This window comes from Capricornis sumatraensis, chromosome 4 (genome assembly GCF_032405125.1).
Source record: "Capricornis sumatraensis isolate serow.1 chromosome 4, serow.2, whole genome shotgun sequence".
Classification (NCBI taxonomy): domain Eukaryota; kingdom Metazoa; phylum Chordata; class Mammalia; order Artiodactyla; family Bovidae; genus Capricornis; species Capricornis sumatraensis.
In genome coordinates, this window is record NC_091072.1 from 144,639,994 (window position 1) to 144,663,229 (window position 23,236).

Consider the following 23,236-nt stretch of genomic DNA (forward strand, 5'->3'; position numbering starts at 1 on the left):
TCAAAGAACCAGCTTTTAGTTTCACTGATTTTTTTTTTAATTTTTAGTTTCTATTTCATTTATTTCTGCTCTGATCTTTATGATTTCTTTCCTTCTACACACTTTGGGTTTTGTTTGTTCTTCTTGCTCTAGTTGCTTCAGGCATAAGATTAAATTGTTTATTTGAGATTTTTCTTGTTTCCTAAAGTAAGCTGTATCTCTACAAATGTCCTTCTTAAATCTCTCTCTGTCTCACGTTTACAGGGTGGGGTGGACGATGAAGTGACCCTCTCTGCCTACATCACCATCGCCCTTCTAGAGATGCCTCTCCCTGTCACAGTAAGTGTCCTGGCTAAAGCATTGCTCTGGATGCAGTGAAACTGCTGACATGTTGTCTGAAATGTCACCTTACTCACCTTTCCCACTATGCAATGCCAATGCTTCCCAGATCATAAGAGAATTTGATCAAACCACTAAGACACATTTACACTTTCTCAGTGATGGCCCGCATCTATTTCTTCCCTAGCAAACTCACCACCAGCACCACACACACATAGAATCTAGAATTCTAAAGATATGGATTATATTCTTGCACTATGAATGTAGACTAACAAATTAAAAAATACTATTCTCTCCCTCCCTAAGAACGAGGCTAGAGGGACAAATGCTTCTGAACCACTTGACCTCTGTGCTGTGGTCTGTTTTCACCTGGGGGCCCCAACCTCCCTATTCACACAGCTCACCCCCTTCCTGTTCTCCCTTGCCAGCATCCTGTCGTCCGCAATGCCCTGTTCTGCCTGGACTCAGCCTGGAAGTCAGCCAAGGAAGGATCCCAAGGCAGCCACGTCTACACCAAGGCACTGTTGGCCTATGCCTTTGCCCTGGCAGGTAACCAGGAAAGGAGGACAGAGGTACTCACGTCACTGCATAAGGAAGCCGTGAAAGAAGGTGAGAGCACACCCAAGAACTTTCTCCCATCCCACATTCTCGGGATCAAGAATTCTACACCAAAGGTCTCCCATGACTACCTCTCAGGATCCCTTTCCCTCTCTTCTTTTAACTATATCATTATATTTACATTTTGTTTATTTTTTAATTTTTGACCACACTATGCAGTATGTGGGATCCTAGGTCCCCGACCAAGAGTTGAATCCATACCACTTGCATTGGAAGGCTCAGTCTTAACCACTGGGCCACCAAGGAAGTCCCTCTATATCATTATAGACTTGAAGTTTCTTACTCAACTTACACATCCAAAGATTAAAAGGCAGTATACTGTAATAGTAAGAAGCTTGGCCTCTGAAGATTAGTGCTTAAAAAGTATATGGCCCAGAGCAAGTGCTATACAAGTATTAGCTATTGATTAATATATCAGTTCTCAATATATGCTCCACCCTCACCCAGTGTATCATATCATTTTAAACATAAGACTGAAAGAAGGAATCCCATGAATAAATTCTAGTATTTTATGCTCATTTCACAAAACTGATGATGTTGGACAAGTCTATTCATTATCCACACAATATTTCTATGTATATAATGGTCTATGTGACAGGTAGAAGAAATCAAAATAAAATGCAAATAATAAGATATCCAATAAAACATATCCTGCTTTTCTCCCTTGACAGTGCTATTAGTTGTTTACCCTTGTAATGCACTGAGAAATATTTCAGATATACAAAAATGCATAAAGAATAATTAGCAAATACCTTTAATACCTCCCTTTCAGATTAAGAAACAGAATATTACCAATGCTGGAAAAACCCTCAGGGTGCCACTCCTACGCTAAAAAGTGGTTGATCTAGAATTTGTCATTACAATCTCCATGGATTTATCTTTTTATTGCATGTGTAATCCTAAATAATATTCAGAATGCCTACATTTTTCATCTTTAGATAAGAACTATCATCCTTCTAAGTATTTCTACTTGATCTTTGTCTGTCTGCTTGCCATTTGTATTTTAAGTTCAACATTAGGCTGAAAGGAATCCCTTGTACATGTGTGTTAATTTTCACTGCTGCATAATACATTCAGTTCAGTTCAGTCATTCAGTCATGTCCGACTCTTTGTGAACCCATGAACTACACCACACCAGCCTCCCTGTCCATCACCAACTCCCAGAGTCCACTCAAATTCATGTCCATCGAGTTGGTGATGCCATCCAGACATCTCATCCTCTGTCGTCCCCTTCTCCTCCAGCCCCCAATCCCTCCCAGCATCAGAGCCTTTTCCAGTGAGTCAACTCTTCACAAGAGGTGGCCAAAGTACTGGAATTTCAGCTTTGGCATCATTCCTTCCAATGAACACCCAGGACTGATCTCCTTTAGAATGGACTGGTTGAATCTCCTTGCAGTCCAAGGGACTCCCAAGAGTCTTCTCCAACACCACACTTCAAAAGCATCAATTCTTCGGCACTCAGCCTTCTTCACAGTCCAACTTTCACATCCATACAGGACCACTGGAAAAACCATAGCCTTGACTAGATGGACCTTAGTCAGCAAAGTAATGTCTCTGATTTTGAATATGCTATCTAGGTTGGTCATAACTTTTCTTCCAGGGAGTAAGTGTCTTTTAATTTCATGGCTGTAATCACCCTGTGCAGTGATTTTGGAGCCCCAACAAATAAAGTCTGATACTGTTTCCACTGTTTCCCCACCTATTTCCCATGAAGTGATAGAACCAGATGCCATGATCTTAGTTCTCTGAATGTTGAGATTTAAGCCAACTTTTTCACTCTCCCCTTTCACTTTCATCAAGAAGCTTTTTAGTTCCTCTTCACTTTCTGCCATAAGGGTGGTGTCATCTGCATATCTGACGTTATTGATATTTCTCCCAGCAATCTTGATTCCAGCTTGTGCTTCTTCCAGCCCAGCACTCCTCATGATGTACTCTGCATAGAAGTTAAATAAGCAGGGTGACAATATACAGCCTTGACGTACTCCTTTTCCTATTTGGAACCAGTCTGTTGTTCCATGTCCAGTTCTAACTGTTGCTTCCTGACCTGCATATAGGTTTCTCAAGAGGCAGGTCAAGTGGTCTGGTATTCCCATATCTTTCAGAATTTTCCACAGTTTATTGTGATCCACATTGCCGAGGCCCAGCCCCGGGGGATCCAGGGAATTCGAAGGGTAGACGGAGTCAGCGAGGAAAGACTTATTTATTTATTAATATCAGATTAGATTAGGAAGAAATAGTGTAGTAGGAAAAATTAAGTGGAGAGAAGAGGCTGATTAACTTGGGTTACATGGAAAACCAATAAAGTTCCAGACAAGGAGCTTGCACCATCTACGTTAGGCCGCCTTGGGCTCTCTCTCTTAAGTATCTTAAAAGCCAGGACAAGTAAGTAGACATAGTGAGCCTCCACGCCCCAGATGGGAATTCAGCCTGAAATCAGAGTAAAGAGAAGACACGGGGAAACCAGTCCAGCGACTGGCTCTCCTTCTATTGTCCTTCAAGGCCTTTTATACTTTTGATTATATATAGAGATCAGTGGGTAATACAAAATTATGTAGCCTTAGCAGCCCAGACTCTTTCTGTATATCTTTTTGTATACAAAAGGTCTCAGGTGATTTACATTATCTTCTGGCCAAGAGGCTTGTTAACACTTTTTGGCTCTCCTCCTTAATGAATGTTAATTTCGTTTCCCCTAAGCGTTTTTCTTTAATCTGTATCTCCTTAAAGCGCTAAAGTTACATCTCTGTAGAACAAAGGTGCAGTGGGTTATAACAAAGAAGGTACTTAACTCAAAGATCTACCAGGTCTACTACTTGTTTTTCTATATACCAACTGTATCTAAAAATAAAGGATATGAAAATTTGGCAGCAAGTATTGGCTCAGCAAATGAAACCTTTAATCAGTCCTATTCTAATGATTTTGACTCTTCGGAAGCCCCTACATTCCTAGGATGTTTTAAGCTTCCTGTGCCTCCTGCAGTCAGGAGGCCTCAAACAATCACTTGCGCAGCTGTACGAGTCCTGCAGGCAGGCTAGAAAGCCATCAGAGGGGTTTTTGGATTGAAACACTCTTTCAAATGCAGAAGACTAAAGCCCTGAATTGACTTTTTCCAGAGAATGCCAGAAGAGTAGAAAAGCAGGCAGATTCTTATTTTTGGGGGGTGGATGCTCAGAAGATTCCAGGGGGAAAACCTGAGGCCTGATTAGCCTTGCCGTCAGAGCTCTGCCGCATGACCTTGTCACGAGTGGAATTCCTCACGCTGGCTCCCGGCACCACACAGTTAAAGGCTTTGGCATAGTCAATAAAGCAGAAATAGATGTTTTTCTGGAACTCTCTTGCTTTTTCCGTGATCCAGTGGATGTTGGCAGTTTGATCTCTGGTTCCTCTGCCTTTTCTAAAACCAGCTTGAATATCTGGAAGTTCACAGTTTACGTATTGCTGAAGCCTGACTTGGAGAATTTTGAGCATTACTTTACTAGCATGTGAGATGAGTGCAATTGTGGGGTAGTTTGAGCATTCTTTGGCATTGCCTTTCTTTGGGATTGGAATGAAAACTGAACTTTTCCAGTCCTGTGGCCACTGCTGAGTTTTCCAAATTTCCTGGCATATTGAGTGCAACACTTTCACAGCATCATCTTTCAAGATTTGAAATAGCTCAACTGGAATTCCATCACCTCCACTAGCTTTGTTCATAGTGATGCTTTCTAAGGCCCACTTGACTTCACATTCCAAGATATCTGGCTATAGGTGAGTGATCACACCATCATGATTATCTGGGTCGTGAAGATCTTTTTTGTACAGTTCTTCTGTGTGTTCTTGCCACCTCTTCTTAATATCTTCTGCTTCTGTTAGGTCCAGACCATTTCTGTCCTTGATCGAGCCCATCTTTGCATGAAATGTTCCCTTGGTATCTCTAATTGTCTTGAAGAGATCTCTAGTCTTTCTCATTCCGTTGTTTTCCTCTATTTCTTTGCTTTGATCACTGAGGAAGGCTTTCTTATCTCTTCTTGCTATTCTTTGGAATTCTGCATTCAGATGCTTATATCTTTCCTATTCTCCTTTGCTTTTCACTTCTCTTCTTTTCACAGCTATTTGCAGTGCCTCCCCAGACAGCCATTTTGCTTTTTTGCATTTCTTTTTCTTGGGGATGGTCTTGATCCCTGTCTGCTGTACAATGTCACAAACCTCTGTCCATAGTTCATCAGGCACTCTATCTATCAGAGCTAGTCCCTTAAATCTATTTCTCACTTCTACTGTATAATCATAAGGGATTTGATTTAGGTCATACCTGAATGGCCTAGTGGTTTGCCCTACTTTCTTCAATTTGAGTCTGAATTTGGCATTAAGGAGCTCATGATCTGAGCCACAGTCATCTCCCAGACTTGTTTTTGCTGACTGTAGAGAGCTTTTCCATCTTTGGCTACAAAGAATATAATCAATATGATTTCGGTGTTGACCTTCTGGTGATGTCCATGTGTATAATCTTCTCTTGTGTTGTTGAAAGAGTGTTTTTGCTATGACCAGTGCATTTTCTTGGCAAAACTCATTTAGCCTTTGCCTTGCTTCATTCTGTATTCCAAGGCCAAATTTGCCTGTTACTCCAGGTGTTTCTTGAGTTCCTACTTTTGCATTCCAGTCCCCTATAATGAAAAGGACATCTTTTTTGGGTGTTAGTTCTAAAAGGTCTTGTAAGTCTTCATAGAACCATTCAACTTCAGCTTCTTCAGTGTTACTGGTTGGGGCATAGACTTGGATTACCATGATGTTGAATGGTTTGCCTTGGAGACGAACAGAGATCATTCTGTCATTTTTGAGACTGTATCCAAGTACTCCATTTTGGACTCATTTGTTGACCATGATGGCTACTCCATTTCTTCTGAGGGATTCCTGCTCACAGTAGTAGATATAATGGTCATCTGAGTTAAATTCACCCATTCCAGTCCATTTTAATTCACTGATTCCTAGAATGTTGACATTCACTCTTGCCATCTCCTGTTCGACCACTTCTAATTTGCCTTGATTCTTGGACCTGACATTCCAGGTTCCTATGCAATATTGCTCTTTACAGCATCGGACCTTGCTTCCATCACCAGTCACATCCACAACTGGTATTGTTTTTGGTTTGGCTCCATCCCTTCATTCTTTCTGGAGTTATTTCTCCACTGATCTCCAGTAACATATTGGGCACCTACCGACCTGGGGAATTCCTTTCTCAGTATCCTATCATTTTGCCTTTTCATACTGTTCATGGGGTTCTCAAGGCAAGAATACTGAAGTGGTTTGCCATTCCCTTCTCCCGTGGACCACATTCTGTCAGACCTCTCCACCATGACCCACCTATCTTGGGTGGCCCAACAGGGCATGGCTTAGTTTCATTGAGTTAGAAGAGGCTGTGGTCCATGTGATTAGATTGACTAGCATAATACATTACAATATACTAAAAGGGCGTAACTTATATAGAGTGTCTCTTCTCATGGATCTTTTCTTGTTATTTACTTCTGTTGCAAACCATGCTGCAATGAATACTCATATTCTCCGTGAGGGGGTAGGACCTGAGTTTGTCTAACTTGAACTTGGAAAGCATAACTGCTGGATTCGTGAGCTCAGTACATTTTCCGCTTTGCTGGATTACTGCCAAATTACTCTCCAAAGAGCTGTTTACTTCCCACAGCAGTATAAATCATTACCTGTTATTTCACACCCTGTCAGCCTTTGGTATTTTGAGAATTACTCTACTTTTTTTAATCTAATGATTGAAAACTCCATTATCTCATGTGATTTGTGATCCCCATAAGAAATCTCCAAAGACAGGCTTTATAGAAAATTGAGGTTGGAATAACATCAAATACAGGAAATTACTACAACCAATGAGAGAACTTGCTCAGCTATTTCTTCCACTAACACAACTGCAGCAACCATTTTGCATCTTGGCCGGCTGTAGGCTTTGGACTCCAGCAACATGACCGCCTTAGCCCAAGTTCTATGAGAAGTCAAGTTCAGCTTTTCATATAAGGAAAAGCATCTAGATAAGGTTTAACAGACTATCATTGGAATGCAACCCTGACTTCAGGTCTGGCTCCTATACTTTTACTTGAAGTTGAATATGAGTATGTGGTCACTTACATACCACATGAAAAAATCTTTTTCTCACCTCCAGGTAATTCCATCCACTGGACACGACCTCAGAAACCCAGGGCGCTCATGGAGGATGTTTACCAACCCAGGGCTCCATCTGCAGAGGTGGAGATGACGGCCTACGTGCTCCTTGCTCACCTCACGGCCCAGCCTGCCCCGACCTTGCAGGACCTCACCCCTGCCACGAGCATCGTGAAGTGGATCTCAAAGCAGCAGAATTCCCAGGGGGGCTTCTCTTCCACCCAGGTCCGTGCTTAGCCAGAACCTTTCACTTCACCTTCAGGTAGCAAAATGTTTGAACAAGATACAAACATTCAAAAGAAGAAAAAAATGAAGATACAAATGCTTGAAATGAGGAAAAATGCTATTAGTATTGAAGGATGGTGAGAAATAAGGATAGATGCATGATCAGAACCATACAGTCCAAGGCAGATATGCAAAAGATATGGTTCTGTCATCTATCTAAGGACTATAATCAATCTTAAAATGAGGATTCTACTACTGAAGTAGTGAGGAGAACAGGAAATAGGAAACCGTAGGAAACCAAAGCTCCTTTTGTGGCAGCTAACATAGATTTTGGGTTTCCCTGGTAACTCAGCTGGTAAAGAATCCTCCTGCGATGCAGGAGACCTTGGTCCTATCCCTGAGTTGGGAAGTTCCCCAGGAGAAGGGATAGGCTACCCACTGCAGTATTCTTGGGCTTTCCTGGTGGCTCAGACAGTAAAGAATCTGCCTGCAATGCGGGATACCTGGGTTCAATCCCTGGGTTAGGAAGATACCCTGGAGAAGGGAAAGGCTAAGCACTCCAGTATTCTTGCCTAGAGAATTCCATGGACAGAGGAGCCTGGCAGGCTACAGTCCATGGGGTCGCAAAGAGTCAGACATGACTGAGTGACTTTCACTATTCACTAACATGGACTTTTGGGTCTTTCAAGGGCTGTCATGCCTATGTGGGTCCTCTCACCTGTCTCTTCCAGGACACAGTGGTAGCTCTCCACGCCTTGTCCAGATATGGAGCAGCCACTTTCACCAGGACTAGCAAGGCTGCACAGGTGACCATCAAGTCTTCAGGGACATTTTCCACAAAATTCCAAGTGGAAAACAGCAACCGCCTGTTGCTACAGCAGGTTTCATTGCCAGAGGTGCCTGGAGAGTACAGCATGTCAGTCACAGGAGAAGGATGTGTTTACCTCCAGGTGAGATTGTGGGGACAGAAGGTCCAGAGTCACCATGGTCACTGAAAAGTCCTAACTCAGTGAGCGATGGCACAAATGAGAGAAAGAGTTGAGGTATCTGGGAGGAGTCCTGGAGAAGGAAAAATCACAGATTTTTCTCTGTTCCACAGACATCTTTGAAATACAATATTCTCCTGAAAAAAGATGAGTTCCCATTTGCTTTGGAGGTGCAGACTCTGCCTCAAACTTGTGATGGACCCAAAGCCCACACTAGCTTCCAGATCTCACTGAATGTCAGGTAAGACCTCTAACTGCATCATGTAGTTCTGGGTATAACAGCCAATCTTCTCACTAGAACTCCACATTAAGCAGAGCAGCATGACAGTGAATGTCTGTTCTGCATTTATTGAAAAAGCAACCTGTTCCCATATTGACAGAGAATTTCTCAGTGATGGAGTTTACATTGTATATCTCCCACTGCAGGATCTCTTAGTGTCTAATCTCCTTATTTACAGCTTATTAATCCCCCTCAATAATAATTACATAAAGAACATTACCCCTTGCCTTTAACCTGAATTCCTGATTTTATTCTAATGTTATGATTCATCCTGATTTCATTCTATTGTCATGAAATCTAATATTATTCTTGCTTTATCCAGGACAAAGGTGGAGACCTCTTGAAAAGTATGAATAGAAGGGAGTAGTGACTCTTTAGTTAGAATTCCTACTGGTGATAATTAAATCTCAGATTACATATAAAATAATCAATCTGGGGGAAATACATACATATGCAGCCATTTTCAAATAACTACTAGGCTATCTGTATCTGTACACAAGAATATTATGAGCAAAAAAAAAAAAGAATGTTATGAGCAAACTCTGGCAGATAGTGAAAGACAAAAGAGCCTGGCATCCTGTAGTCTATGGGATCGCAAAGAGTCAGACCCAACTTAGTGATTGAACAACAAGAATATTATAACCTGGTTGGGGATATTATTCAGGAAAAAAAAAAAAAGTACATGTAACAAATAACTGGATAAATTAGCAATCTTATGCCTATCTATGCTTTTGAACTGTGGTGTTGGAGAAGACTCTTGAGAGTCCCTTGGACTGCAAGGAGATCCAACCAGTCCATCCTAAAGGAAATCAGTACTGAATAGTCATTGGAAGGACTGTTGCTGAAGCTGAAACTCCAATACTTTGGCCACCTGACGTGAAGAACTGACTCATATGAAAAGACCATGATGCTGGGAAAGAGTGAAGGTGGGAGGAGAAGGGGACGACAGAGGATGAGATGGTTGGATGGCATCAGCAACTCGATGGACATGAGTTTGAGTAAACTCCAGGAATTGGTGATGGACAGGAAGGCCTGACATAGTGCAGTCCATGGGGTTGCAAAGAATCAGACATGACTGAGCGACTGAACTGAACTGCCCAACTATGCATCACTTATAGAGCTTTCTTAAAAGGCAGATTCTCAGAGGTCACACCCATGAAATTCTGATTCATCTGGTCTGGAGTAAGGCCTGGTCTCTGTGGCTTCAACAGGCTCCTCTGAAGATTCTAATGCACAGCCAGTTTTTTGAGCTACTTGATAAGAAATTTAGGAAGATTTCTGGTACCTTTCAGGACTCTTATGTGCTTTCTGGACATAGAAAAAAAAATATTTAATAACACAGAAAATCCTAACTCCTTTCTTCCCTGGATTTTTAGTTATATTGGAAGCCGTCCAGCCTCCAACATGGCAATTGTTGATGTGAAGATGGTATCTGGCTTCATTCCCTTGAAACCAACAGTGAAAATGGTAGGTCTACATAAGCCCAGGAGACTCTATTTTATTTAATGTTTTATATATCTCTAGACTAAGACATTAATATAAAATACTATTAAATCAACTCCTACCAAAGACATTATTTTCACCAAATGCAGAAATATAATTTAGCATGTTTGTATGGGGAGCATGTTTCTTTTCTCATTAAAGTTTGCTTTAATGGCTTTCAAAATTTTGTGATGAATTTTTTGGTCATATTTCCAATAAGATATTAATTTTAAATATTAACTTTAAGTACTAATAACCCAAAACTGCCACCCATGAAAAACAAATGGTCTGTAAAATATTCTCCTTTTCTTCTAGTTTTATGAAGCATTGTTATCATTAACTAGTCTTTCGCTACTAACTTCAGTGGTCAATTCAGACAATTTTGAGACTGTTCTTCCACCATGGATCACACTGGGGTGGCAGGTATTAGGGATCATATTAATTTAGTCTTCTGAACTTCCTGGGCATACCTGGATGCTGGATGCCAGCTCCAGCATCCTTCCTGTCCACTGCTTTAGTGACACAGCAACAGCCTTTCTCCTGTCATGAACAGCACTATGCTAGGAGCCACATCTACTAGGAAAAAAAGTATTGGCAGGCTCCTATTTTAATGGAGCTTAGAAAATAAAGCATAAGCACATAAGCTAGTGAAAAAATATGAAGAAGTTTGACATAAACTAGAACTATTGCAGAAGTACAGAGAAAACTGAGAATAAGAAAAAGTAAAGAAAAAAAAGCCTCCATAAAGGAATGGAATGTGAATTGAACCTTGAAATATGGGTAATTTCTAATTTTTTTTCCCTGTTCCTCAAATAAATCAACTTTATACATAGGTCCTGTATCATACTAATATTAAACCCTGCATCCCAATTACCTTTCCTTTTTAATTTTGCCACATTATTGTCTGTGCTTATAAAAAGTGTTTCAAAAAATTTCATCCTCAGGCTTAGTTTGGTAATAAACATTCTTTTCTCTGGTTCCCCAGAGCTTTCATCTGTTTATTAACATTTACAATGTCTTAATTTTCTTCAGCTAGAAAGATCTGACGTGAGCCGAACAGAAGTTAGCAGCAATCATGTTTTGATTTATCTGGATAAGGTGAGCGCCCTGCCAATCTAGTTGCAAAAATATACAGATAAGACATTTTTGGAGACATCATCTCCATACTAAAAATTTGAGAATTCTAACGTTAGTTCCAATGAATATTCTCCTCTCCTCTATTTATATTTCATCTGGGACTATGGGAAGAAATGGCTTGTTATATATAATATTGGGATATGCATATTTCTAGGAACCCCCAAAAGCAAGAAATTCTCCACAAAAGATGCTGACTTATGTGCACAAGTTATTTTGCAAATACTGCATAATAGAAGGAAGCAACCATTGGGGTTAGTCAATTACTATATCAGCATCCTAGGTGACACCAAAGTTAAAGAATCCACCTGCCAATGCAGGAGACTTAAAAGACAAGGGTTTGATCCCCGGGTCAGGAAGATCCCCTGGAGGAGTAAATGGCAACCGACTCCAGTATTCTTGCCTGAGAAATCCCATGGACAGAGGAGCCTGGTGGGCTACAGTCCTTGGCATCGCTAAGGGTTGCACATGACTCAGCACACACACATTTCAACATCACATCAGTAAAACAAAAGGGTAATACACTATCAATCTCAGAAAGGACTTAGACCATAAAATATAGGATCAGTCCACCAATAAATCAATCTGATTTTATAGTTGTGTGTTGTTACATAGTTTATTTGTTCCCATATTAATGGATATTATAGCTTACAATTTTATGAAACTTAAGTTTGCAGTGACCTGCCTTTTATATTCTTTTTTTTTTAAACTTTTTATTTTGTACGGGAGTATAGCCAGTTGGGCTTCCCAGGTGGCTCAGTGGTAAAAAATAAAATAAAAAATAAAACCTACCTGCCAATGCAGAAGACATAACAGACAAGAGTTCAATCCCTGGTTCAGGAAGATCCCCTTGAGGAGAGCATGGCAACCCACTCCAGTATTCTTGCCTGGAAAATCCCATGGACAGAGAAGCCTGGTGGGCTGTAGTCCATAGGGTCGCAAAGAGCCAGACACGACTGAGCGACTTAGCATGCATACATTAGCCAATTAACAATGTTGTGTCAGTTTCAGGTGAAAAGCGAAAGGACTCAGCCATATATATACACGTATTTTGAGATAATAAGTATTTCTGCATGATAGAGAAGTGAAAGTATTGAATTCTGATACTTAAAAATAAACATAGGTATTCAAACAATAAAAAGCATACATCATTCACCCCTATTAACAGAGCCATGAACTCACATTAATGGGAGTGTATGAACAGTTTTAGTTATTTAAGAAACACTTTGGGGAAGTTTTCGTCTACTTTGAGAGCTTTTAACCCAATTTAAGGGCTCTGTTAGTTGACAAAAAGTTTTTCCCCCAAATAGGTGAATACTTAAACTCACTCAAAGAGAGATGGAAGCTCCCTGGAGGGTTATTTACTTCCATTTTGCTTTATAGGTGACAAATGAGACCCTGACCTTGACCTTCACAGTTCTGCAAGACATCCCAGTAAGGGATCTGAAACCAGCCATAGTGAAAGTCTATGACTATTATGAGACAGGTGAGTGAGAAAAACGTTCACACAGAAATTAAATTCTTGATCACAGAGATTTATATTTGAAAGATGTGTTGGGCCAGTTCATTAAACTAACTGCTCTCATCAGTTCGTGTGTCTCCACCAAGTCTGATTCTCCTGTCTTTGTCTTCTACACAAACATTGTAGAAATTACCTACTGTATAAATGTACTATTCCTAATACAAAGCACCTGTAGGATATCTAGTTCTCTTTTCTTCAGATAAAATCAACTTGGGACGATATGAAATTTAAATAAGTATTATATCTAAACTGCTGCCCTTCAAGAGTAACATAAAGTATTTGAAGACACAAGGCAGTAAGAACACATCAAGTGAATGATGCTGGTGTTTCTGATACAATTCTTCCCACAATAAAGATTCTTTCACTAACCTGTATCCCATCGATGTTTGCTTTCCTTCTCACTTTGCTTGACTGTTTTTGTTTTTATTCAGATGAGTTTGCGGTTGCTGAGTACAGTGCTCCTTGCAGCAAAGGTAAGCAAAACTCCTTCCAGATGGAGTGAGAACCACTTTGTCTCCCCTCAAATCTCCTCCATAAAATTCTTGCTAAATATTTTTCATGGATAGCATACTGTTCAAGGTGCAACTTATTGTAAAAAAAAAAATACGTTTATTGAAAAGGGGCCCCTGATAGTCAAATCTCAGATAGTTCATAGAACTGCAAGTTGAATCATTTTAAGTAATGAATCTCATTTCCACTATACTAACTGGATTTCCTCTGGCAATATGCCACCCAGATCTCGGAAGGAACTTTCACTGCTCCAGAAACCCATGTCCATCTGAACTTTCTATCCTTTCCACTATCACAGATACTGGAAATGCTTAAAGACCATGTCAATGAAAACTACTTTCCCGGAGTCCCTGTTCCACAGACTCAGATCTCCATGGAAGAAGACAGTTTTTAACATCTCTGAAGGCTTGTTGAATAAACTTTCTTTTTTTTTTTTTTTCTGGTCAGTCTCTATCACTGTTTCCTCATTTACTCAATAAATGTTTATTAAAATTCCATGTGATTCTCAATAGACTCCTGAGATAAAAATTCATAGAAAGGAGTATCTGTGCTGGCTCAGTGGTAAAGAATCCACCTGCCAATGCTGGAGACAAGGATTTGATCCCTGGTCAGGAAAGATACCACATCTTGAGGAGCAGCTAAGCCCATGTGCAACAACTATTGAGTCTGTGCTCTAGCACTCAGGAGCTGCAACTACTGAGCCCCCGTGCTGCAACTACTGAAGTCTGCACACACTAGAGCCCATGCTCTGCAACAAGAGAAGCCACTGCAATGAGAAGCCCACACGCTGCAAGTAGAGAGTTGCCCCCACTCACCACAGCTAGAGAAAGCCTTTGTGCAGCAATACAGACCCAGCACAGCCAAAAATAAATAAATAAAATTACTGTTTAAAAAGTCAAGAGTTAAGGGATTTCAAAAATGAGAAACATTGCAGAGATGGTAGTCTGAGTAGGCTTCATTTAAAGGTTGCAGGGAAAAAAAGAAAGCATTGTATAATATACTAGGAGCATTTAAAGCGTATTTGGTTATGGCAGTACTCTAAGAAAAAGCCAGAGTGGATTCATGAGAGAACAAAAGGCTGCCTGGAGAAAGAAAACTTCCCACATTAAAGGGAAGTAATAAAATAGAAAGTTGACTGTCCAGCATAGGGAGGCAGCATAATTAATTGGGACTTGATTTGAATTGGAAGTTATGTGTCCTGAGAACCAAATCTGCTATTGACCAATACATGTGATCAGTTAGTTAACCTTTGGTATCAGATTCAGTGAAGGATGACAGATTGAAAATACTGAAGAGTTGATTCAAAGAGAAGTGAGTTTTCCTAGAGGAAAGAATACATAGGAGTCAAAGCCTAAATAAGAGTGTTACATTGAAACATCTTTTTTTTTGGAACTTTAAGCCAGAACCAAAGGATGAATATAAACTCAAGGAGATACTCATATGCATTAAATCATCCATCATATGGATGGAGGAGTAGAAGCTTCCAGAGTTTGAAGAGAAGATCCCTGGAAAGTCCTAGGAGTCCTAGTCTTCATTTGGTTGAGTCTGACAGAGCCTGGATGCTATAAACTAAAAACTGTGAAGGTCTTTGAAGTTCAAGCACCCTTAGCTCTGTCTCCAGGCTAGGCAAAATAAAAGCTAAAAGCTATCACCCTGTAACTTCCCTGGCTATCCAGTGGTTAACACTTTGCCTTCCAATGCAGTGCGGGGGCGGGGGTGGGGGGGGTGGGGGGGTGTGGGGGTGGGGGGGTGGGGCGGTCCGATCCCCGGTCAGGGAGCTAAGATCATATGTGCCTCTTAGCCAAAAAATATAAAAGAGAAGCAATATTTTATAACGAATTCTATAAAGACTTTAAAAATGGTCCACATCAAAAAAATCTTTAAGAAAGAAAGTTAATCGCCTTTGTGCTAGATTCTACTCTAAGCACTTCATAGGTATTAATATATCAACCCTATGAAACAGGTATTATTATAACAACTGAGGATTCCCTGGTGGCTCAGACAGTAAACAAATCTACCTGCAATGCAGGAGACCAGGGTTGGGAAGATCCCCTGGAGGAGGAAATGGCAGCTTACTCAAGTATTATTGCCTAGAGAATCCCAAGGACAGAGAAGCCTGGCGAGCTACAGTCCACGAGGTCACAAAGAGTTGGGAACACAACTGAGTGACTAACACTTTCACTTGCATAACAAGTGAGGACACTGAGGCACAGAGAGGTGTAATTTCCCCAATTTATTCAGGGAATAAATGGCTAAACCAGAATTCAATATCAAGAAGTCTGGCTTCCAAGTTTACACTCATAACCTCAAACCATTCTGCCTCTCCAACCCACACCAGACAACAAGGCCAAGAAAAAAACATTTCAGAGCTGAATAAATGTTATAATTAGATCAATCTAAGGCATGAAATATAAAAGAAATTAGGGGTATTACTGCTGCTGCTGCTAAATCACTTCAGTCATGCCCGACTCTGTGCAACCCCATAGATGGCAGCCCACCAGGCTCTTCTGTCCCTGGGATTCTCCAGACAAGAATACTGGAGTGGGTTACCATTTCCTTCTCCAATGCATGTATGCATGCTAAGTCACTTCAGTCATGTCTGATTCTGTGCAACCCTATGGACAGCAGCCCACAAGGCTCCTCTGTCCACGGGATTCTTTAGGCAAGAATATTGGAGTGGGTTGCCATTTCCTTCTCCTAAGAGTATGACTAAAGGAAATAAACTAACAGGATTATAATAAATTCTATCACTTAGTCTAGTCCTTTTTTCTTTGTTCTTATGGAAGTCATGACTGCAAAAGTACCTGAAGGGTATGCTTGTTGCAAATCAATCACTGTATCTCCTTGGACCAAGAAGACTCACTCAAGAAACATTTATTCATTCATTCCAGTGTGTCAGGCACTATATTCCATGCTATGATGCAAAATTGAATACATTGGGATTCTTTCCTTAGAGAAATTACACTGAAGAGTAAAAGAAACAGATTCATATTTGGCTTATTGTAATACTACATGATAAATATTGCAAACTAATTTATTACTAGGATGGACTCCAGATACAATGACCTTCTCAAGTTTTGACAAACCACATTCAAATTCTGATATTCTGGTAATTACCAGTCACTCTGTATGAATTCTTTTATAATTCACTTCACTTTTCATTGTAAGAGGATTTTGGACATTATTTTTGTAACCAGAGAGACCTGGACACTCTTGAGTCATGAATTTTTGCATCGTGTTCTTTATCCTGAAGAAAATATCTAATTATAATTGAAAATAGATCTGCTACCAGCCTACTGGTTGGGAATCATGGAATTAAAATTCAGCAGACTTTTAAAGAATGATATATCTTGACAACATCAAATTTCATGAACTATTTATTCTTTCTGTAAAAGTATGTAGAGACATGACTGTAAATGAGATAGAGAGGTCAGAGGTTGGTTGCGTGGTTATGGCAGGAATTCAAAGAGAAAGAAATAGAATACTTGATCTACCTCAGAAGAATAAATGTCTTTTATATTCAGGTAAACTCCACTGATAAATCAAAAGTTAATACTGGGAGGTGAGGGTATAACAGTTTACTGTGTGAAAGAGGTCACAAGAATTCAGAATATATTAGGAAACATCTAAACAATGGCAAAATATGTGGCTGGAAACAGAATGAGAAAGCACTCTCCATATCAATACAGAAATATCTCCAGAATTATACTGTTATGAGAAAACAATAGAGCAAAGGACAGGGTACATAATACAGGCTCTTAAATAATAAGGGGAGGGGAAGGAAATAACGTGTCCTTTTTTTGCACTTACATAAACTAAGACTAGAATGATGTCCACCAGAAAGAAAAAAAAAAGCTACTAAAAATGTATTTACCTGGGACTTGCCCAATGGTCCAGTGGTTAAGAATCCACCTTCCAATGTAGGGGAAATGAGTTCGATCCCTAGTCAGAGAACTAGGATCCCACATGCCACCAGGCAACTAAGCCTGAGCGCCTATACATCACAATGAAGACCCAGCACAGTCAAAAAGGGAAGTACTTACCTACCTACAGGAACAGGAAAAAGTAATCAGAGGTTCTCAAGGATAGGAAGAGACCACTTAGTGAGTACCATTTAAAATTATTTGACTATTGAACCACATGAGCATATTTACTATTGGACTTCCCTGATGGCTCAGATGGTAAAGCGTCTGCCTACAATTCAGGAGACCTGGGTTCAATCCCTGGGTCGGGAAGATCCTCTGGAGAAGGAAATGGCAACCCACTCCAGTACTTTTGCCTGGAAAATCCCATGGATGGAGAAGCGTGGTAGGCTGTAGTTCATGGGGTCACAAAGAGTCGGACACGGCTGAGCGACTAACACACAGCTTGAAGTGAAGTGAAGTGAAGTGAAGTCACTCAGCCGTGTCCGACTCTTTGCGACCCCATGAACTGTAGCCTGCCAGGCTTCTCTGTCCATGGACTTCTCCAGGCAAAAATACTGCAGTGGATTGCCATTCCCTTCTCCAGAGGATCTTCCAGCCCAGGGATAAAACCTTGGCTTCTTGAATCACAGGCAGATTCTTTACTGTTTGAGCTACAGGGAAGTCCCTGAATTCAGTACCTGCCCTTCTGCACAAGAAAAAAGAAAACTTACTCTATGAAGTACAATTAAAGACATCTACTTCATAATCCTCATTTGGTCTTAAATACTCCACATATCTGGTTTTGTGAAAATTATTTTCCTGCTCTTGTTTCTGTTTATCCTCCACTTGTTCGATTTCTCCTCTTCCTTTCCACAAATGTTTACCTATTTCTCCTCAGCCTTTGTCTATTTAAGAAGACAAGAGACAAGCTTTTGAAAATTGAATAGCACATATGCACTGTGATCTATTAAATAGTCTTACAACAAAAAAAAACTAACACTTGGAACTTCCCTGGTGGTCCAGTGGTTAAGACAATGAGCTCCCAATGCAGGGGACCCAGGTTCAAACCCTGATCAGGGAACTAGATCCCATGTGCCACAACTAAGACTCAGCACAAATAAATAAATAAATAATTTTTTTAAAAAACCTAACAGCTTTATTCCAGTTGGTTCCAATTATGTTAATACATTATTTGTGGTAGTAGTTTATTAGTTGCTAGTCACTTGATTTTTAAAAGTTTAGTGTGCATCAGAATCACCTAGAAGACTTGCTAAAATATGACAAAGCACTTGAATAGGTATTTCTCTAAAGATATATAAATGACATATAAGTACCTGAAAGAACAACAAACTGTGGAAAATTCTTAAAGAGATGGGACTACCAAGACCACCTTACCTGCCTCCTGAGAAATGTGTATGCAGGTCAAGAAGCAGCAGTTAGAACTGGACATGGAACAACAGACTAGTTCCAAATAGGGAAAGGAGTACCTCAAGGCTGCATATTGTCACTCTGCTTATTTAACTTACATGCGGTGTATATCATGTGAAGTGCCAGGCTGGATTAAGCACAAGCTGGAATTAAAATTTCCAGGAGAAATATCAATAACCTCAGATACGCAGATGACACCACCCTTATAGCAAAAAAAGGAAGAAGAACTAAAGAGCCTCTTGATGAAAGTGAAAGAGGAGAATGAAAAAATTGGCTTACACAGTCATCAAAACAGTATGGTACTGGCACAAAGACAGAAATATAGATCAATGGAACAAAATAGAAAGCCCAGAGATAAATCCACACACATATGGACACCTTATCTTTGACAAAGGAGGCAAGAATATACAATGGAGTAAAGACAATCTCTTTTACAAGTGGTGCTGGGAAAACTGGTCAACCACTTGTAAAAGAATGAAACTAGATCACTTTCTAACACCGCACACAAAAATAAACTCAAAATGGATTAAAGATCTAAATGTAAGACCAGAAACTATAAAACTCCTAGAGGAGAACATAGGCAAAACACTCTCAGACATAAATCACAGCAGGATCCTCTATGATCCACCTCCCAGAATTCTGGAAATAAAAGCAAAAATAAACAAATGGGATCTAATTAAAATTAAAAGCTTCTGCACAACAAAGGAAAATATACACAAGGTGAAAAGACAGCCTTCTGAATGGGAGAAAATAATAGCAAATGAAGCAACTGACAAACAACTAATCTCAAAAATATACAAGCAACTTATGCAGCTCAACTCCAGAAAAATAAACGACCCAATCAAAAAATGGGCCAAAGAACTAAATAGACATTTCTCCAAAGAAGACATACGGATGGCTAACAAACACATGAAAAGATGCTCAATATCACTCATTATCAGAGAAATGCAAATCAAAACCACAATGAGGTACCACTTCACACCAGTCAGAATGGCTGCGATCCAAAAATCGGCAAGCAATAAATGCTGGAGAGGGTGTGGAGAAAAGGGAACCCTCCTACACTGTTGGTGGGAATGCAAACTAGTACAGCCACTATGGAGAACAGTGTGGAGATTCCTTAAAAAATTGCAAATAGAACTACCTTATGACCCAGCAATCCCACTGCTGGGCATACACACCGAGGAAACCAGAATTGAAAGAGACACATGTACCCCAATGTTCATCGCAGCACTGTTTATAATAGCCAGGACATGGAAACAACCTAGATGTCCATCAGCAGATGAATGGATAAGAAAGCTTTGGTACATGTACACAATGGAGTATTACTCAGCCATTAAAAAGACTTCATTTGAATCAGTTCTGATGAGATGGATGAAACTGGAGCCGATTATACAGAGTGAAGTAAGCCAGAAAGAAAAACACCAATACAGTATACTAACACATATATATGGAATTTAGAAAGATGGCAATGACGACCCTGTATGCAAGACAGGAAAAAAGACACAGATGTGTATAACGGACTTTTGGACTCAGTGGGAGAGGGAGAGGGTGGGATGATTTGGGAGAATGGCATTCTATCATGTATACTATCATGTAAGAATTGAATCGCCAGTCTATGTCTGACGCAGGATACAGCATGCTTGGGGCTGGTGCATGGGGATGACCCACAGAGATGTTATGGGGAGGGAGGTGGGAGGGGGGTTCATGTTTGGGAACACATGTAAGAATTAAAGATTTTAAAATTTAAAAAAAAAAAATTAAAAAAAAATGCTTTAGTCCTAAAAAAAAAAAAGAAAAGAAAAAATTGGCTTAAAACTCAACATTCAGAAAACTTAGATCATGGTATCTGGTCCTATCACTTCATGGCAAGTAGACAGAGAAACAAAGCAAACAAAGAGACTATGTTTGGGACTCCAAAATCACTGCAGCCATGAAATTCAAAGATGCTTTCTCCTTGGAAGAAAAGCTATGACAAACCTAGACAGCGTATTAAAAAGCAGAGACATGACTTTGCTGACAAAGGTCCATCTAGGCAAAGCTATGGTTTTTCCAGTAGTTATGTATGGATGTGAAAGTTGGATTATAAAGAAAGCTAAGTGCCAAAGAATGGATGCTTTTGAACTGTGGTGTTGGAGAAGACTCTTGAGAGCCCCTTGGACTGCAAGAAGATCCAACCAGTCCATCCTAAAGGAAATCAGTCCTGAATATTCACTGGAAGGACTAATGCTGAAGCTGAAACTCTAGTACTTTCGCCACCTGATGCAAAGAACTGACTCATTGGAAAAAACCTTGATGCTGGGAAAGATTTTAAAGGCAGGAGGAGAAGGGGACGACAGAGGATGAGATGCTTGGATGGCATCACCAATTCGATGGACATGAGTTTGAGCAAGCTCCAGGAGTTGGTGATGGACAGGGAAGCCTGGTGTGTTGCAGTCCATGGGATCTCAAAATGTCAGACATGACTGAGTGACTGAACTGACTGACTGACCTGAAAGAACCCTGATACTATTACTGATTAGAGAAACATAAATTGAGACCATAATGAGATACCACTTTATATCTACAAAAATGGCTATAATTGTTTTAAAAATTAACAAGTGTTGTCAAGGATGTAGAGAAATTATAGCCTTTGTACAGCTGCCAGAAATGTCAAATGGTGCAGCTTCTGTGAAAAAGTGTGGTGGAGCCTCAAAAAGTTAAACATAAACTTACTATATGATTCGACAGATCCACTCCTAAGGATATACCTCCAAAGAATTGGAAAAGAAAACTCAATCAGATACTTGTATGCCATTGTTCACAGCACCATTCGTCACAATAAGTTAGTAATCAAAAATCCATCAACAGATGATGAAGGTATGTACCTACAGTGGAAAATTATTTGGGATAAATACTAATAATAATAAATAATAATAATAAAAGGGATATAGTTCTGACATTTCTACAACTTGGATGAAACTTGAAAACATGCTAAGTGAAAGAAGCCACAAACAAAAGGACAAATATTGTATGATTCCACTTATATGAAATATCTAGAAGAGAAGACATCTTAGAAACAGAAAGTATACTAGAGGATACCAGGGACAGGGGATAGGTGGAAGACTGGGGAGCTATTACCTAATGGGTACAAAGCATCTCTTAAGAATGGCAAAAAGGTATTGGAGATAAAATAGTGGTGATGATTATACAACATTGCATATATACTTAAAGCCACTGAATTATGCATTTAAATAATGGTTGAAATGACAATTTTTATACATTATATACTTTACTATAGTAAAAACAAAAAAACAAATCCAATGTTAGGCATATCAGAGTGAAAATTCAGAAAACGAAGACAAAGAACATATATTAGAATGAACAGATCACTCAAAAACAGTAATTGAAGCCAGAAGATAACAAAATATCTCAAAACATTGAGAGAAAATATCTTCAAATCTAAAAATATACACATAGATAACTTACAAACAAGGGTCAAAAAAATTTATGTAAACAAAAGGCAGACTGGGAGAGGATACTTTTAATTGAAATAAACAATTAAGTATTAGTCTCTAACAGAGAACAGACTTGTGGTTGCCAAGGGAGATAGTTTGGGAGAGGGATGGAGTTGGAGTTCGGGGTTAGCAGATGTAGCTATTACATATATAGAATAGATAAACAACAAGGTCCTACTGTATAGCACAAGGAACTATATCCAATCTATTGGGATAATCTATAATGAAGAACATGTGTGTGTGTGTGTGTGTGTGTGTGTGTGTGTGTGTGTGCCTGCTTAGTCGCTTCAGTCATGTCCCACTCTTTGCAACCCTAAAGACTGTAGCCCGTAAGGCTCCTCTGTCCATGGGATTCACCAGGCAAGAATACTGGAGTGGGTTGCCATGCCTTTTTCCAGATAGATAGATAGATAGATAGATAGATAGATAGATAGATAGATTGATAGATACACACACATATATAAATTATATATAACTGAATCACTTTGTACAGCAGAAATTAACACAGCATTGTAAATCAACTGTACTTCAATTTTAAAAATATTAGTGTCTAGAATGTATCTTTTAAGGGTATAAATCATCATGAATAAGATAAATCAATAGAAAAATGAACAAAGACATGAAACAATTAAAGGATATATAAGTAAGTAAAGTCACTCAGTCATGTCCAACTCTTTGTAACCCCGTGGACTGCAGCCCACCAGGCTCCTAAGTCCATGGGATTCTCCAGGCAAGAATACTGGAGTGGGTTGCCATTTCCTTCTCCAGGGGATCTTCCCAAACCAGGGATCGAACCCGGGTCTCCCGCATTGGAGGTAGATACTTTAACCTCTGAGCCACCAGAGAAGCCCTATATATATCCTAAAGGATATATAAGTGGTTGGTAAACACAGGAATACCTAGCCTGTTTAGTAATCAGAAACACACAAATTAAAACAACATTATTTAGCCCATGTCCAAGTCGGACATGACTGAGTGACTTCACTTTCACTTTTCACTTTCCTGCACTGGAGAAGAAAATGGCAACCCACTCCAGTGTTCTTGCCTTGAGAACCCCAGAACAGCATGAAAAGGCAAAATGATAGGATACTGAAAAAGGAACTCCCCAGGTCAGTAGGTGCCCAATATGCTACTGGAGATCAGTGGAGAAATAACTCCAGAAAGAATGAAGGGATGGAGCC

At 39.8% G+C, this 23,236-nt stretch overlaps 1 protein-coding gene across 1 annotated transcript in view; it reads left to right on the forward strand.

Moving 5' to 3' along the window:
* LOC138077662 (alpha-2-macroglobulin) overlaps positions 1-13,681 on the forward strand; it is a 48,846-nt gene extending 35,165 nt beyond the window's left edge. Inside the window, exons 27-36 of the mRNA XM_068969774.1 lie at positions 244-318; positions 747-927; positions 7,091-7,314; positions 8,046-8,264; positions 8,414-8,541; positions 9,957-10,047; positions 11,095-11,160; positions 12,580-12,682; positions 13,150-13,191; positions 13,527-13,681. Coding sequence (XP_068825875.1) covers positions 244-318; positions 747-927; positions 7,091-7,314; positions 8,046-8,264; positions 8,414-8,541; positions 9,957-10,047; positions 11,095-11,160; positions 12,580-12,682; positions 13,150-13,191; positions 13,527-13,543 — 1,146 coding nt within the window. The 3' untranslated portion in view covers positions 13,544-13,681. The remainder of the gene's footprint in view (positions 1-243; positions 319-746; positions 928-7,090; positions 7,315-8,045; positions 8,265-8,413; positions 8,542-9,956; positions 10,048-11,094; positions 11,161-12,579; positions 12,683-13,149; positions 13,192-13,526) is intronic.
* The last annotated feature ends 9,555 nt before the right edge of the window (positions 13,682-23,236 follow it).